At 53.3% G+C, this 18122-nt stretch overlaps 1 protein-coding gene across 5 annotated transcripts in view; it reads right to left on the bottom strand.

Moving 5' to 3' along the window:
- Positions 1–18122, bottom strand: part of tnk1 (tyrosine kinase, non-receptor, 1) — a 78874-nt gene that overhangs the window by 37496 nt on the left and 23256 nt on the right. For 3 of the 5 annotated variants that reach the window (XM_041178885.1, XM_041178888.1, XM_041178889.1), the window contains exons 1-3: positions 17481–17531; positions 13169–13346; positions 5911–5981 (exon numbers count right to left, since the gene is read on the bottom strand). In XM_041178885.1, coding sequence (XP_041034819.1) covers positions 5911–5981; positions 13169–13346; positions 17481–17483 — 252 coding nt within the window. In that variant the 5' untranslated portion in view covers positions 17484–17531. Of the gene's footprint in view, positions 1–5910; positions 5982–13168; positions 13347–17480; positions 17532–18122 lie in introns of those variants that run through there. The other 2 variants (XM_041178886.1, XM_041178887.1) reach the window with 1 other exon arrangement.

Below are 18122 nucleotides of genomic sequence, written 5' to 3'. Positions count from 1 at the left end.
GACAGCATAGCAACATAACACTGACAAAATGGCAGCATAGCAACATAACACTGACAAAATGGCAGCATAGCAACATGACACTGACAAAATGGCGGCATAGCAACATAACACTGACAAAATGACGGCATAGCAACATAACACTGACAAAATGACAGCATAGCAACATAACACTGACAGAATGGCGGCATAGCAACATAACACTGACAAAATGGCGGCATAGCAACATAACACTGACAGAATGACAGCATAGCAACATAACACTGACAAAATGACAGCATAGCAACATAACACTGACAGAATGACAGCATAGCAACATAACACTGACAAAATGGCGGCATAGCAACATAACACTGACAGAATGACAGCATAGCAACATAACACTGACAAAATGGCAGCATAGCAACATAACACTGACAGAATGGCGGCATAGCAACATAACACTGACAAAATGGCGGCATAGCAACATAACACTGACAGAATGACAGCATAGCAACATAACACTGACAAAATGGCAGCATAGCAACATTACACTGACAAAATGGCAGCATAGCAACATAACACTGACAGAATGACAGCATAGCAACATAACACTGACAGAATGTCAACATAGCAACATAACACTGACAAAATGACAGCATAGCAACATAACACTGACAGAATGTCAACATAGCAACATAACACTGACAAAATGGCTGCGTAGCGAGAAAGCCAATATCGGTTCCATAATGTCATGAAACCAGTTTGCGACCGCCCGCTCAGCGTGTCGATAGCGAACCCACGTTTCCCCACCATCAGATATCAGTCTCCTCATTGTAATCCATCATTAACAGGCCGGCCAGCCGGAATCAATCCCACCCCCACCCCCCCCACCCCCCCACCCGCCCCCCCGCTCGATCGTCTGTCCACATTGGCGGGAAAACACGCCATCGTGTTTCACAACCCTACGTGAGAGACGTGTACCTGGTGAGCTGCACTTCACTCGGGAACTGGAGGTTTGTTTGCTCACCTTGCTCCGGACAGCCAACAGCGCCAGGCTTCACAGACACCACATCACTGTTAGGTGGGGGGAGGGGGCACACGGGCAGGTCTCTACCTACCTGACCAGCCTTAAGACAGGGGTGGCTTTTCAATGGCTACAGGGTGAGGGTTGTACTGGGGAAGGGGGGGGCGTATCCCAGGGCGTGTGTGTGTGTGTGTGTGTGTGTGTGTGTGTGTGTGTGTGTGTGTGTGGTGGGGGGGGGCACATGTTGACCTGTGCAGGTGGCCTCAAGATGGTGAGGGCTGAGGGGGCAGCCTCCAGAGGAGATGAGGCCAGGTGGGGATGTGAGATGTGAGGGTATGTGCGGGAGGATGGGTGGTGATGTCCCTTGAGTTGGCAGTGAGTGAGATGCCAGTGAATGTGTGATGGGCTTGTGGGTGTGTGGGTGTAGAGGGATGAGATGGTTGCCTTACCCTGGTGGCACGGGTGAGATCGTTCACCCTTGACCCGCACTGGATGGCCAACCTCCTCTGTGCAGCATTGGCACTGACCACCTCTGCCATCGCCTCCCGAGCCGGAGCGGTAACGTTACTGCCCCTCCTGCAAGCCGGAGCTGGGGGGAGTGGGGTACCGGACATCCCAATGGGCATCCACGGTGTCCAAAAGGCCCTCGAGGGACATGTCACTAAACCTGGGGGGGTGGGAAGGTGGGATCCTACCCCTATTCTAAAAATCAGAGCCAGGGCGTTCAGGAGTGAAACGAGGAAACATTTCTACACACAAAGGGTGGTAGGAATTGGGAACTCTCTTCAGCAACAAGCGAATGAGGCCAGGTCGCTTATTAATCTTGAATCTGAGCCTGAGATCTTCGCCAAGGGATGTGGGGCAAAGGTGGGTAATTCAGAAATCAGCCATGGTCTGTTTGGCAGAACAGGCCTGAGGGGCTGAATGGCCCTCTCCTGTTGCTACGTTTTGATGCCTTTCCAAGAGAGGAACACCCACTGCGGCTCCCAATAAGGAGAATAAAATGAACATTGAAAATAAGAATTAATATGCAACAGCAGAGATATAGTTGCTTGGGGCCTAAAAACGTTTGGAGCGAAATTTATGACTGCTCAGGTGTGAATTCAGGGAGCTTGCGTCCTCAGGACTTTTCCCAACTAACAGCAGCGACTTTACTTCGAAGGTAACTCGTGGGCTCGATGTGAGGCGCGTTGTCGTGAAAGGTGCTATATAAATGCCGGGGGGGGGGGGGGGCGGACAGGCAGTGAGGGCTGCTAGTCCTGCCTGGAGTGCTAGCTCTCTTGCCTGCTGTTGGGTGCCCCCCTCCAGGCACCTCGACTCCCCCCCTCCTGCTCGAAAATTCCAGTCGGCCTCCTTTAATTAACCAACAAGTGTCCTAACTGGTTCCCCGCCACTTAGGCCCAGACGCTGGCGCAGTATTTTTGGACCCTGTTCCCCTGCGTTCCCAGTAGCCGGCACTATGACAATGAGCGACCAAACTGCGTCACGGGTCAACATTAGTAAAACCTCCCCCCCCACCGGCCAACCGTGCTCTCCTTTTTCGAAACAGTGGCCGCGGGAGGGCCGATAGCATCTTCTGTTTAGCGTCTAGTCTGAAAATCGGCACCTCCGGCAGCGCTGGGCCCTCTCAGCACCGCCCTGCGGAGGTCGGCCTTGGTTAGGCGCTCAAGCCTCTGGGGGTGAACAACCCTCTGCCTCGGAGAGCTGCCCTCGGGGACAAGATCGGTTTGGTTCGGATGGGAAGGCTGGTGGGCAAGCGATGGGGGTTCGGGGTGGGGTGGGGTGGGGTGGGGTGGGGATGTGTCACAGAGGAGGAGAGGGGAATAGGCAGTGGCCTAATGGTATCATCACTGGTATTAGTGTTCCAGGGTAATTCTCTGGGGATCCGGGTTCAAATTCTGCATCAACAGCTGGTGAAATTTGAATTCAATAAAAATCTGGAGCTAGAAGTCTGTTGATAAGACACAGGAGCAGAAATTAGGCCATTCGGCCCATCGAGTCTGCTCCGCCATTCAATCATGGCTGATCAGTTTCTCAACCCCATTCTCCCGCCTTCTCCCCGTAACCTTTGATCCCCCTTACCCATCAAGAACTTATCTATCTCCGTCTTAAATACACTCAATGACCTGGCCTCCCCTGCCTTCTGTGACAATGAATTCCATAGATTCACCACTCTCTGGCTAAAGAAGTTTCTCCTTGTCTCTGTTCTAAAAGGTCTTCCCTTTACTCTGAGGCTGTGCCCTCGGGTCCTAGTCTCTCCTACTAATGGAAACATCTTCCCCACGTCCACTCTATCCAGGCCTGTCAGTATTCTGTAAGTTTCTGGTGACCACAAAACCATTAACGATTGTTGTGAAAAGCCCATCTGGTCACTAGTGCTGCTCTTATCCGGTCTGCATGCGACTTCAGACCCACAGCAATGGGGCTGACTCTCAATTGTCCTCTTAACAAGGGCATTTAGGGATGGGCAATAAATGTTGGCCTAACCAGTGCTGCCTGCATCCCATGGATGAATTAAAAAAATCATGAATGCAATGTAAAACTTATGTGGGTCAATAACTGCCGTTTGTGGGATCTTACTGTGTGTTAATTGTGTTAAAAAAATTACATCTATATAGCACTTTCCGTGACCAGTGAATGTCTCTCCAAACACTGCAGAGCCAATTTTTTGAAGTGTAGTTCCTGTTGTTATAGGTCTATACTCGCTAGAGTTTAGAAGGATGAGAGGAGAGCTAATTGAGGTATATAAGATGCTAAAGGAGATAGACAAAGTAGACGTGGAGCAGATGTTTCCCCTTGTGGGACATTCTAGAATGAGAGGCCATAGTTTTAGGCTAAGGGGAGGTAGATTTAAATCAGAGATGAGGAGCAATTACTTTTCTCAAAGGGTGGTGAATCTGTGGAATTCACTACCTCAGAGCAGTGGATGCCGGGACACTGAATAAATTTAAGGGGGAGATAGACAGATTTTTAATTAGTAACGGGTTGAAAGGTTATGGGGAGAGGGCGGGAAATTGGAGTTGAGGCCGAAATGAGATCAGCCATGATCGTATTGAATGGCCGGGCAGGCTCGAGGGGCTGAATTGCCTCCTCCTGCTCCTAGTTCTTATGTTATGTAGGAAACGCAGGAGCCAATTTGCGCACAGCAAGCTCCCACAAACAGCAATGTGATAATGACCATTCTGTGATGTTGATTGAGGGGTAAATATTGGCCAGGGCATGGGGCGGGGAGGGTGGGGGTGGGCGGGGGGGGGAGAGAACTCCTCCCCCTCTTCTTCAAAATAGTGGGATCTTTTACATCCACCCGAGTGGGCAGCTGGGGCCTTGGTTTAACACCGCATCTGTAAAACAGCACCGCCAACAGTGCAGGGCTCCCTCAGTACTGCCCCCTGGAGTGTGAGCCCCGCAGTGAGACTCGAATCCGGAACCTTCTGACTCGTGAGGCAAGAACTGAGCCACGAGGCGACACGGTGTCAGGTTTCAGCGTCTCATACTTCAAAATGTCCTCCCTCGGGTGGGAGGGACTTTGAAAGGCCCTGTGGTTGTGCACGGTGTGAGAGGAATGCAAGTCTTTCATAAGAAAAGAAATAGGAGCAGAAGTAGGCCATTCAGCCCCTCAAGCCTGCCCTGCTATCCTATACGATTATGGCTGGTCTGATCGTGGCCTCATCTCCACATTCCTGTTTGTCCCTCGCCTCCCTTGTCAATCAAAAATCTATCAGCCCCAGCCTTGAACGTACTCAATGATCCAGCCTCCTCCGGACACCGGGCAAGGGAATTACAAAGACTCCTAATCTTCGTCTATCTTACCTCTAAACCGTGTCCCCCAGTTCTAGATGCCCCTTACCTCCCCCTGCCAGGCAAAACTCCCTGTCGAGCCCCCTCAGAATCTTATAAGTCACAATGGGATCACCCCTCATCCTTCTAAACTCCAAAGAGTTCAGGTCCTTTTCTCATACGATGAACCCCTTCATCCCAGGAATCAGCTGACCAACGAAGTCCATGTCCAAATGCAGCAAGACCTGGACAATATCCAGGCTTGGGCTGAAAAGTGGAGAGTAACATTCACACCACACAAGTGTCAGGCAATGACCATCTCCAACCAGAGAGAATCCAACCATCGCCCTTGACATTCAATAGCATTACCATCACTGAATCCCCCACTATCAACATCCTGGGGGTTACCGTTGACCAGAAACTGAACTGGACCAGCCCTATAAATACTGTGGCTACAAGAGCAGGTCAGAGGCTGGGAATCCTGCGGTGAGTAACTCATCCCCTGACTCCCCAAAGCCTGTCCACCATCTACAAGGCACAAGTCAGGAGTGTGATGGGATACTCTCCACTTGCCTGGATGAGTGCAGCTCCCACAACACTCAAGAAGCTCAACACCATCCAGGACAAAGCAGCCCCGCTTGATTGGGACCCCATCCGCAAACATTCACTCCCTCCACCACCGACACACAGTAGCAGCAGCGTGTGTACCATCTACAAGATGTACTGCAGCAACTCACCAAGACTCCTTAGACAGCACCTTCCAACCCATGACCACTACCATCTAGAAGGACAGGGGCAGCAGACACACGGGAACACCACCACCTGGAAGTTCCCCTCCGAGCCACTCACCATCCTGACTTGGAAATATATCTGCTGTTCCTTCACTGTCGCTGGGTCAAAATCCTGGAACTCCCTCCCTAACAGCACGGTGGGTGTACCTACACCACAGGGACTGCAGCAGCTCAAGAAGGCAGCTCACCTCCACCTTCTCAAGGGGCAATTAGGGATGGGCAATAAATGCTGGGCCCGGCCAGCGAAGCCCACACCCTGTGAAGGACCTGCCTCCGATGCGAGTTTGCCCCTGCTTCAGAGGCAGGGTCAGCCTTCCTTGGAAATGACCCCCACTGTACCTTTGACATCCAGGATTTGGGGCGGCTTCCCAATCGCCTCCTTTTAACAGCCTCAAAGAGACGTCTGTGTCCTGGGAGAGAGAGAGAGGGAGAGAGAGGGAGACACAAACAGCAGAAGTTATCAGGGAGCACTACCTGAGCGACACACGCAGTAAATCTGGTTAAATCTGGTTAACTTGGTGAACCAGGGTCCTATCAGCTGAGGGTTTGCGTTTGGGAAGCTTGGTAACAAATATGACGCAGGGAAAGCGACAGCTCAGCGCACAGCGAGCTCGGGATAGGCGAGTCCTGTAACACAGCCTCAAGGGAAGATCCCAGCCCTCATCTTACAGGGGGGAAGGGGAATACCAGCACACAGCCACCCCCCCCACCGCCCCCACCCCAGGGAAAAATCACACCAACAACTTACATTCATATAGCGCCTTTAATGAAACAGTCTAAGGAGCTTCATTGGAGCAATTATCAAACGAAATATTGGTTACCGAGCTGCAGGTTAACTGAAAGCGAGACCAGAGAGGTGGGTCTTAAGGAGCGTCTGAAGGGAGGGAGGAGAGAAGCTGGGAGCTTAGGGCCGCCAGGTAGCTGAAGGCACAGCCGCCAATGGTGGAGCGAGTGGGGGGGGGGTGTGGGGAGGGAAAGGGAGCAGGGAAGAAGTCTCGGAGATGGGGGCTGTAGGGCTGGAGGTGGTTACCGAGATAGAGGGAGAGACGGGGGCGATGTGGAAGAGGCCCATGGAGGGATTTGAAAACAAGAATGAGAGTTGTAAAATGGAGAGTGTGTGTCAGCAAGCGCTGGGGTGGGAGGATGGGTGAACCGGTCCACGTGCGGGTTGGGACGTGGGCAGCGGAGGTTAATTTAAGGAGAATGAAACGCGAGAGGCCAGAGAGCAGCGCGTCTGGAGAAGTCACGTCTGGACTAGAGGAGAAAGGGGTGAAGCGCATGGCCGCCCGGGGGAAGGAAGATGTTGGCGCACGGGACTCTCAGGGAAGAATAATTTCAGTGCACAGCTCCCCCCTGGTGCTGGACAGCATTTTGGACAGGGGAGCCTCACTAGGCCGGAGTCAGCCATGTTGCTGTGTGGGTCTGGGAGTCACATGTAGGCCCGACCGGGTAAGGAGGGCAGATTTCCTTCCCTAATGGGGGCATTAGTGAACCAGATGGGTTTATACAACAATTGATGATAGTTTCATGGTCACCGTTGCCTTATATTCCGCATTTCATTAATTGAATTTAATTTCCACCGGCTGCCGTGGTGGGATTTGAACCCTGGTCCCCAGAGCATCCGCCTGGACCCCTGGATTGCTGGTCCAGTGACCGTCTCCCTCTCCGGAGCTGCCGATAGGTCAGAGTTCCTTCCCTAAAGGGAGTGAAATAGAGACACAAGCCGGGGTGGGGGGGGTGGTGGTTTTCGGCTCCTGCGCTGACCCCCACTGTCACCGCCTCTCGAGCCGGAGCGGTGAGATTGCTGGACCTCCTGCGGACAGAGCAAGGGTGTTGTGGGGGTGGGGGGGGGGGTGGGGAGGTTGGGGGTGGAGGATATCACTGTGGGTCCCCAGAAGGCGTACCAGTGAGGCGGGGGGTCACTGAGCTCTCCTTGGCTTTCGGGGCCGTGACTTGACTGGGGAAGCCCTGGGCTGTGAGCATTGAGAACGGTGTGGGCCGCTGCGGTTTAGTGTGGCTCCCAGAGGAATCAGTGAGGTGATGGTACGGCGGGTGATTCAGTGTCTGCCCACCAGCGAGGCAGTGTCTGGCTGCATCATTAATGAGGCGGGGAGCGGGCGATACGGCGCCAGAACTCACCATGGTGCCCGGCGGGTAAAACACCGTTTCTCACACCCAGGATCGCACTTGGTGCAAATCTAGAGTGATTCCGGCCGCAGTGTGGAGAGCGAGAGAGGGAGCGATTTGGCGCGAGGGAAGATAGAGAGATAGAGACACTGGGCGGAGAGAGAGAGAGATAGAGACACCGTACGGAAGGAGAGATAGAGACACCGGACGGAAGGAGAGATAGAGACACTGGGCGGATAGAGAGAGAGATAGAGACACCGGAGTGAAGGAGAGATAGAGACACCGGACAGATGGAGAGAGAGAGAGACACCACGTGGAGGGACAGATAGAGACACCGAGTGGAGGGAGAGATAGAGACACCGGGCGGAAGGAGAGATAGAGACACCGGGCGGATAGAGAGATAGAGACACCAGGTGGAGGGAGAGATAGAGACACCGGACAGATGGAGAGAGAGAGACACACACCAGGTGGAGGGAGAGATAGAGACACCGGGTGGATGGAGAGATAGAGACACTGGGCGGAGGGAGAGATAGAGACACTGGGCGGAGGGAGAGAGAGAGACGCTGGGCGGGGGAGAGAGAGAGACACCGGACAGATGGAGAGATAGAGGCACCGGGCAGAGGGAGAGAGGGAGAGAGAGACACCGGATGGAGGGAGAGTTGGAGGCACCGGGTGGAGGGAGAGATAGAGACACCAGGCGGAGGGAGAGATAGAGGCACTGGGTGGAGGGAGAGAGAGAGAGACACTGAGCGGAGGGAGAGATAGAGGCACTGGGTGGATGGAGAGATAGAGGCACCGGTTGGAGGGAGAGAGATAGAGACAACAGGCGGAGGGAGAGATAGAGGCACCGGGTGGAGGGAGAGAGAGAGAGACACCAGGCAAAGGGAGAGATAGAGACACTGGGCGGAAGGAGAGATAGAGACGCCAGGCGGAAGGAGAGATAGAGACACCGGGCGGAAGGAGAGATAGAGACACTGGGAGGATAGAGAGATAGAGACAGCAGGTGGAGGGAGAGATAGAGACACCGGGTGGAGGGAGAGATAGAGACACCGGGTGGATGGAGAGATAGAGACACCGGGTGGAGAGAGAGATAGAGACACCGGACGGATGGAGAGAGAGAGAGACACCAGGTGGAGGGAGAGATAGAGACACCGGGTGGAGGGAGAGAGAGAGAGACACTGGGCGGAGGGAGAGATAGAGACACTGGGCGGAGGGTGAGAGAAACATCGGACAGATGGAGAGAGAGAGAGACACCAGGTGGAAGGAGAGATAGAGACACCGGGTGGATGGAGAGATAGAGACACTGGGCGGAGGGAGAGATAGAGACACTGGGCGGAGGGAGAGAGAGAAACACCGGACAGATGGAGAGAGAGAGAGACACCAGGTGGAGGGAGAGATAGAGACACTGGGCGGATGGAGAGAGAGAGAGACGCTGGGCGTAGGAGAGAGAGACACCGAACGGATGGAGAGATAGAGGCACCAGACGGAGGGAGAGATAGAGACACCGGGTGGAGGGAGAGATAGACACCGGGTGGAGGGAGAGATCGAGGCACCAGGTGGAGGGAGAGAGATAGAGATACCAGGCGGACGGAGAGATAGAGGCACTGGGTGGAGGGAGAGAGAGAGAGACACTGAGCGGAGGGAGAGATAGAGGCACTGGGTGGATGGAGAGATAGAGGCACCGGTTGGAGGGAGAGAGATAGAGACAACAGGCGGAGGGAGAGATAGAGGCACCGAGTGGAGGGAGAGAGAGAGAGACACCAGGCAGAGGGAGAGATAGAGACACTGGGTGGAAGGAGAGATAGAGACGCCGGGCGGAAGGAGAGATAGAGACACCGGGCGGAAGGAGAGATAGAGACACCGGGAGGATAGAGAGATAGAGACACCAGGTGGAGGGAGAGATAGAGACACCGGATGGAGGGGGAGAGAGAGACACCGGACAGATGGAGAGAGATAGAGACACCAGGTGGAGGGAGAGATAGAGACACCGGATGGAGGGGGAGAGAGAGACACCGGACAGATGGAGAGAGATAGAGACACCAGGCGGAGGGAGAGATAGAGGCACCGCGTGGATGGAGAGAGAGAGAGACACCGGGCGGAGGGAGAGATAGAGGCACTGGGTGGAGGGAGAGATAGAGGCACTGGGTGGAGGGAGAGAGATAGAGACAACAGGCGGAGGGAGAGAGAGAGACACCAGGTGGATGGAGAGATAGAGACACTGGGCGGAGGGAGAGATAGAGACACTGGGCGGAGGGAGAGAGAGAAACACCGGACAGATGGAGAGAGAGAGAGACACCAGGTGGAGGGAGAGATAGAGACACCGGGTGGAGGGAGAGAGAGAGACACCGGTCAGATGGAGAGAGAGAGAGACACCAGGTGGAGGGAGAGATAGAGACACCGGGTGGAGGGAGAGATACACACCGGGTGGAGGGAGAGATAGAGACACCGGGCGGAGGGAGAGATAGAGAGACCGGGTGAAGGGAGAGATTGAGAGACCGGGTGGAGGGAGAGATAGACACCGGGTGGAGGGAGAGATAGACACCGGGTGGAGGGAGAGATAGAGACACCGGACAGATGGAGAGAGAGAGAGAGACACCACGTGGAGGGAGAGATAGAGACACCGGGTGGAGGGAGAGAGAGAGACACCGGGCGGATAGAGAGATAGAGACACCGGACGGAGGGAGAGATAGAGACACCGGGCGGAAGGAGAGATAGAGACACTGGGCGGAGGGAGAGATAGAGACACTGGGCGGAGGGAGAGAGAGAAACACCGGACAGATGGAGAGAGAGAGAGACACCAAGTGGAGGGAGAGATAGAGACACTGGGCGGATGGAGAGAGAGAGAGACGCTGGGCGTAGGAGAGAGAGACACCGGACGGATGGAGAGATAGAGGCACCAGACAGAGGGAGAGATAGAGACACTGGGTGGAAGGAGAGATAGAGACGCCGGGCGGAAGGAGAGATAGAGACACCGGGCGGAAGGAGAGATAGAGACACCGGGAGGATAGAGAGATAGAGACACCAGGTGGAGGGAGAGATAGAGACACCGGATGGAGGGGGAGAGAGAGACACTGGACAGATGGAGAGAGATAGAGACACCAGGTGGAGGGAGAGATAGAGACACCGGATGGAGGGGGAGAGAGAGACACCGGACAGATGGAGAGAGATAGAGACACCAGGCGGAGGGAGAGATAGAGGCACCACGTGGATGGAGAGAGAGAGAGACACCGGGCGGAGGGAGAGATAGAGGCACCGCGTGGATGGAGAGAGAGAGAGACACCGGGCGGAGGGAGAGATAGAGGCACCGCGTGGATGGAGAGAGAGAGAGACACCGGGCGGAGGGAGAGATAGAGGCACTGGGTGGAGGGAGAGATAGGGACACTGGGCGGAGGGAGAGAGAGAAACACCGGACAGATGGAGAGAGAGAGAGACACCAGGTGGAGGGAGAGATAGAGACACCGGGTGGAGGGAGAGAGAGAGAGACACCAGGTGGAGGGAGAGATAGAGACACCGGGTGGAGGGAGAGAGAGAGACACCGGTCAGATGGAGCGAGAGAGAGACACCAGGTGGAGGGAGAGATAGAGACACCGGGCGGAGGGAGAGATAGGGAGACCGGGTGGAGGGAGAGATTGAGAGACCGGGTGGAGGGAGAGATAGACACCGGGTGGAGGGAGAGATAGACACCGGGTGGAGGGAGAGATAGAGACACCGGACAGATGGAGAGAGAGAGAGAGACACCACGTTGAGGGAGAGATAGAGACACCGGGTGGAGGGAGAGAGAGAGACACCGGGCGGATAGAGAGATAGAGACACCGGACGGAGGGAGAGATAGAGACACCGGGCGGAAGGAGAGATAGAGACACTGGGCGGAGGGAGAGATAGAGACACTGGGCGGAGGGAGAGAGAGAAACACCGGACAGATGGAGAGAGAGAGAGACACCAAGTGGAGGGAGAGATAGAGACACTGGGCGGATGGAGAGAGAGAGAGACGCTGGGCGTAGGAGAGAGAGACACCGGACGGATGGAGAGATAGAGGCACCAGACGGAGGGAGAGATAGAGACACCGGGCGGAGGGAGAAATAGAGACACCGGGCGGAGGGAGAGATAGAGACACTGGGCGGAGGGAGAGATAGAGAGACCGAGTGGAGGGAGAGATAGACACCTGGTGGAGGGAGAGATAGACACCGGACAGATGGAGAGAGAGAGACGCTGGGCGGAGGAGAGAGAGAGAGACACCAGGTGGAGGGAGAGATAGAGACACCGGGTGGAGGGAGAGAGAGAGACACCGGACAGATGGAGAGAGAGAGAGACACACCAGGTGGAGGGAGAGATAGAGACACCGGGTGGAAGGAGAGATAGAGACACTGGGCGGAGGGAGAGATAGAGACACTAGGCGGAGGGAGAGAGAGAAACACCTGACAGATGGAGAGAGAGAGAGAGACACCAGGTGGAGGGAGAGATAGAGACACTGGGTGGATGGAGAGAGAGAGACGCTGGGCGGAGGAGAGAGAGAGACACCGGACGGATGGAGAGATAGAGGCACCAGACAGAGGGAGAGATAGAGACACCGGGCGGAGGGAGAAATAGAGACACCGGGCGGAGGGAGAGATAGAGAGACCGGGTGGAGGGAGAGATAGACACCGGGTGGAGGGAGAGATAGACACCGGGTGGAGGGAGATATAGACACCGGGTGGAGGGAGAGATAGAGACACCGGACAGATGGAGAGAGAGAGAGAGACACCACGTGGAGGGAGAGATAGAGACACCGGGTGGATGGAGAGAGAGAGACACCTGGCGGAGGGAGAGAGGGAGAGAGAGACACCAGGCGGAGGGAGAGATAGAGACACCAGGCGGAGGGAGAGATAGAGACACTGGGCGGAGGGAGAGAGATAGAGACACCAGGCAGAGGGAGAGATAGAGGCACCGGGTGGAGGGAGAGAGAGAGGCACTGGGTGGAGGGAGAGAGAGAGGCACCAGGCGGAGGGAGAGATGGAGGCACCGGGTGGAGGGAGAGAGAGAGAGACACCGAGCAGAGGGAGAGATGGAGGCACCGGGTGGAGGGAGAGAGAGAGAGACACCGAGCGGAGGGAGAGATAGAGGCACTGGGTGGAGGGAGAGAGAGAGAGACACCGGGCGGAGGAGAGAGAGAGGCACTGGGTGGAGGGAGAGATAGAAGCACCAGGCGGAGGGAGAGATGGAGGCACCGGGTGGAGGGAGAGAGAGAGAGACACCGGGCGGAGGAGAGAGAGAGGCACAGGGCAGAGGGAGAGATAGAGGCACTGGGTGGAGGGAGAGAGAGAGAGACACCGGGCGGAGGAGAGAGTGAGGCACTGGGTGGAGGGAGAGAGAGAGAGACACCGGGCGGAGGAGAGAGAGAGGCACAGGGCAGAGGGAAGGATGGAGAAAGAGAACGATTTGAGGTGAAGCTTCTCTCCTGTTAACACCAGGTTAGATCGAAGGCACCCTGTACCTGGCCGTCCCATTCCAATTCGCTCCAGGTCAACAGTCTTAACAAAGTCAAAGTGTGAGAGGCGGGTGACATTGAGATCATCGCGAATCCTCAGGTAGAACTGTTCTAGCTGGACCTCCCTGAGGAGCTGAAGAAGCCATTCTGTCCCCTCATCAGGCGACATCATTCCCAGCTCCGCCTGTGGAAAGGAGGAGGAATTGTAAAGTGTTTGTGATTGTGAATAAACAGCGGCTGCAAAGGGCCATCGCCTGGGGTCTGAATCAGAGAATTCGACACAATGGAAGGAGGCCCTTTGGCCCATTGGACTAATGCTAGCTCTCAGAGAGAGCTCCCCACTCAGTCTCATTCCGCAACCTTCCCCCATTTCATGTGTGTCCACTTGGCAGAGAGAAAAACTACTGACTCATCCCCAGCGTGTTTCAATCCATCTTTACAAATAGGATGTGAAAGACTTGGAGAGGGTTCAGAGAAGATTTACACAACCAATAACAGGAATAAGGAACTTCATTTGAGTAAGACTGTTCCTCTTGTTTTTTTACAAAAGGGACCATGGTATGTGGGCACCGCTGGCTAGGCCAGCATTTATTGCCCATCCCTAATTGCCCTCAGTCAGAGGGCATTTAAGAGTCAACCACATTGCTGTGGGTTTGAAGTCATATGTCAGCCAGACCGGGTAAGGACAGCAGATTTCCTTCCCTCAAGGAGGCTAGTGAACCAGATGGGTTTTAGTGACAATTTCATGGTCATCGTTAGACTTTTAACTTCAGATTTTTAATTGAATTTAAATTCCACCAGCTGCCATAACAGGATTTGAACCCAGGTCCCCAGAGTATTACCCTGGGGTCACCACTCCACTGACGATACCCACTCCACCACTGCCTCCCCTCTGAGCGGCAAAGGTTAAGGAGGGATTTAATCGAGGCGTTCGAAATCATGAAGGGTTTTTGACCAGAGCTGCGCTGGAACCCAAACTTGCCTCCTTTGGTTATTAGATCGGGGGCTCCAGTTCCCGATCAGCCTCAGGCCTCCTGAGTGTGTGCCGGCTGGGAAATGGCCTCCTGTGGGCACTGTTCAGGCCGGGGACCAACCCCTGTCCCCTCTGCGCAGAAAGGGGAGAAACAGAACAGTGTGAAAATGCGGGTCAAATGACCTGACATGGAGCACTGTGGTCTTGCAGGCGTCCCAGGGAGCGGGACATGGGAAAGGGGGGAGGGCAGGGAAAGGTCCTAATCCGGAGAGGGGTACAGTGAGCGGCCCCCGAAAGGTAGTCCCGAGCATGGGGGTAACGGAAAATAAGTAAAGTTAAAGAAAGGAGCAGAGAAACAGACTCCCAGTTCAAGAAAGAACTGCAAGGAGTGGACTTTAAGCAAAATGGGCATGAGGGAAGCCCTGAAGATCTGAGGAGGCAGCCTAAGGTTGGGGCAAAGATAACCCTCTGGAGCAGTGGTGTTCTGCTTGGCACAGTCAAAGATCTAAAACTGTACTTGGAAGGTGGAGTTTGAATGTACTCGGAGATCTGTGGAAAAGAAGTCTCGGAAGGCGAGGTGGGTCTTGGTTGAAGCCGTCCGAGTAGCAGTGGCTTTTAGAGAGAATTCCAAGGCGGGATCTTCAAATGTGAAGATTGGAAACCCTTGTGAGGGAGACGAGGTTTCATTGAGATTGGTTGGCTCATGGTGTGAGACAAGTGCCTAGGTGGGTTATCGAGAGATCCATGGAATCCGTTTTGGTCACATGTCATCTATTGTGCGGTGTGGTGTGTCCGACCACAATTCACCCGTTAATTCACATTGTACGTGCCCTGAATGTATAAAATGGATATTCTAAATTGTTTTATCTCTCTGAACCTGTTTAGTAAAATTAATATTTGTTTATTGCAAACCCATGGGAACTTGTGGTTTTATCCACTTAGTAAGCATCTCGCCTCTCAAACTTTATCTACTGAAAACAGAACGTTATTAGTCCATAATCGGATCATCCCCTCGCCCACCATCACCCCAACCATCACGGGTTTGGCCAAGGATCGTAACAAAGAAAATAAGGAGAAACTATTTCCAGTGGCAGGAGGGTCAGTAACCAGGGGACAGGAATTAAAGAGAATTAGCATAAGGACCAGAGGGGTGGGGGGAGATGAGGAGAGTTTTGTTTTTCCCCCTCACAGCGAGTTGTTGTGATTTGGAACGCGCCTCCTGAAAGGGCAGTGGAAGCACATTCAATGGGAACTTTCAGAAGGGGATTTGGATAAATTTATGGAAGGGAAAGGAATTTGCAAGGCAATGGGGGTGGAAGTGGGGCTGATTGGATAGCACTTTCAAAGGGCCAGCACGGGCATGGTGGGCTGAACGGCCTCCTCCTGTTGCTTGATTCTATTGAGTAGGTGCCGCACAAAGATTAGTAGGCAAGATAAGGGCTCGTGGAGTTGGGGGTGATATATCAGCATGGGTAGGAGGCAGACGATGAAAGAATGGGCCAGGAATGATGGGCTTCACTTAGGTAGAGACATTATGCTTGAATCTCTGGCCTGGATCGGTAGGGGAAGCAGTGTCCATAACAGCGTTTAAAAGAGAAACTGAGGAACATTCATAAGATTTCTCAGTTTCTCTTCTAATATCTGTTACAGGCACTGCTTCCCCATTGCTCAGGCTGGGGATTCCAGCATAAGTGAAGTCTCTCGTTCCTGGTCCCATTCCGGTAAATCTCCTTGGTGGTCTCTTTAAAACCACAGCACATTTCCTAAAATGCAATTCTCTGAATACCCCAGCTGACACCTAAGCTGTGGTTCATAATGCTCTAGCAGAACTTGCTCACTTTTGTACTCTTTTTATAAAGCCAAGGGCCACATTTTTTTAAAACTGCTTTGCTAACGTGTCCTGCCACCTTCAAAGCTATCTTAACAACACTCTGTATAATAAAATTACTCCACCTTTCCGATGGAATTAGGTGGAATGTATGGAGCAGAAACAGGCCATTCAGCCCTTTTAGTCTGTGCTGGTGTTTATACTCCCCCTATTCAAGCTGCCTCATCTGACCCTATCCCCATATCCCTCTATTTTTTTCTCCCTCGTGTGTTTATCCAGCTTCCCCCTTAAATGTATCTACACTATTCACCTCGACCACTCCCTGTGGGAGCGAGTTGCACATTCTCCCCCCTCTCTGGGTGGAAAAGTTTCTCCTGAATTCCCGACTGGATTTATTGGTGATGATCTTATATTGATCGCCTCGAGTTCTGGTTTCCTCCACAAGTGGAAACATTCCTTCCACATCTACCCTGTCTAATCCATTCCTAGTTTTAAAGGATGCTATCGGGGTGCTTTTGAGTCTGCTTTTTCATCCAGGTTTGGGTTGACAAGTGGCAAGTAATATTCGCACCACACAAGTGCCAGGCAATGACCATCTCCAACAAGAGAGAACCTAACCATCGCCCCTTGACATTCAATGGCATTACCATCACTGAATCCCCCACTATCAACATCCTGGGGGTTACCATTGACCAGAAACTGAACTGGACCAGCCATATAAATACCGAGGCTACAAGAGCAGGTCAGAGGCTGGGCATTTTTAAAAAATTCTTTCATGGGATGTGGGCGTCGCTGGTGAAGTCAGCATTTGATGCCCATCCCTAATTGCCCCCTGAACTGAGTGGGCTCGCTCGGCCATTTCCAAGGGACAGTTAAGAATCACCCACATTGCTGTGTGGGTCTGGAGTCACATGTAGGCCAGACCGGGTAAGGATGGGCAGATTTCCTTCCCTAAAGGGGGCAATAGTGAACCAGATGGGTTTTTATGACAATTGCGATAGTTTCAATGTTCATCTTTACTGTTTAACTTTATATTCCAATTTTTATTAAAAATTGAATTAGAGTTTCACCAGCTGCCATGGTGGGATTTGAACCCATGCCCCCAGATCCAAGCAACCCCTGGATCGCCACTACACCACCATCTCCTCTGTGACAAGTAAGGTACCTCCTGACTCCCCGAAGCCTGTCCACCATCTACAAGGCACAATTCAGGAGTGTGATGGAATACTCCCCACTTGCCTGGATGAGTGCAGCTCCCACAGCACTCAAGAAGCTCGACACTTGATCAGCACCCCATCCACATATAGTCACCCCATCCACCACCTTCACCGTTCACTCCCTCCACCACCAACACACAGTAGCAGCAGTTTGTGTACCATCTACAAGATGCACTGCAGGAACTCACCAAGGCTCCTTAGACAGCACCTTCCAAACCCATGACCACCACCATCTAGAGGACAAGGGCAACAGACACATGGGGACACCACCACCTGGAAGTTCCCCTCCAAGACACTCACCATCCTGACTTGGAAATATATCGGCCGTTCCTTCACTGTCGCTGGGTCAAAATCCTGGAACACCCTCCCTAACAGCACGGTGGGTGTACCCACACCACATGGACTGCAGCGGCTCAAGAAGGCAGCTCACCACCACCTTCTCAAGGGGCAATTAGGGATGGGCAATTAATACTGGGCCCAGCCAGCGACGCCCACATCCTGTAAATAAAAATTTTTTAAATCCTCATTACATCTCGAGAATGCAGTTTGCTCGGTTTACGTTGCTAGGTAAGCTCGTTCCTTTTATCCTTCCCATGCCAAACCTTTAACCTTATCTCCTGCAGCAAAGAGAGATAAGGAGAGAATGAATAGAGGGAGGGAAAGAGTGTTAGAGAGAGAGGGAAACTGTTAGAGAAAATGAGACAGAGAGGGAAAGAATGTTAGTGAGAGGGTGAGGCAGAGAGAGAGTGCCAGAGAGAGAGAGAGTGAGAGAATGAGATAGAGAGAGAATGCCAGAGAGAAAGAGTGAGAGAATGAGATAGAGAGAGAATGCCAGAGAGAGAGAGTGAGAGAGGGAAACAGTGTTTGAGAGAACGAGACAGAGAGGGAAAGAATAGGGAGAGAGAGTGGGAAAGAGTGTTAGAGAAAATGAGACAGAGAGGG

The sequence above is a fragment of the Carcharodon carcharias genome, chromosome 33, assembly GCF_017639515.1.
Source record: "Carcharodon carcharias isolate sCarCar2 chromosome 33, sCarCar2.pri, whole genome shotgun sequence".
NCBI classification, from domain to species: Eukaryota; Metazoa; Chordata; class Chondrichthyes; order Lamniformes; family Lamnidae; genus Carcharodon; species Carcharodon carcharias.
This window is presented reverse-complemented; position numbering and strand designations above follow the sequence as displayed.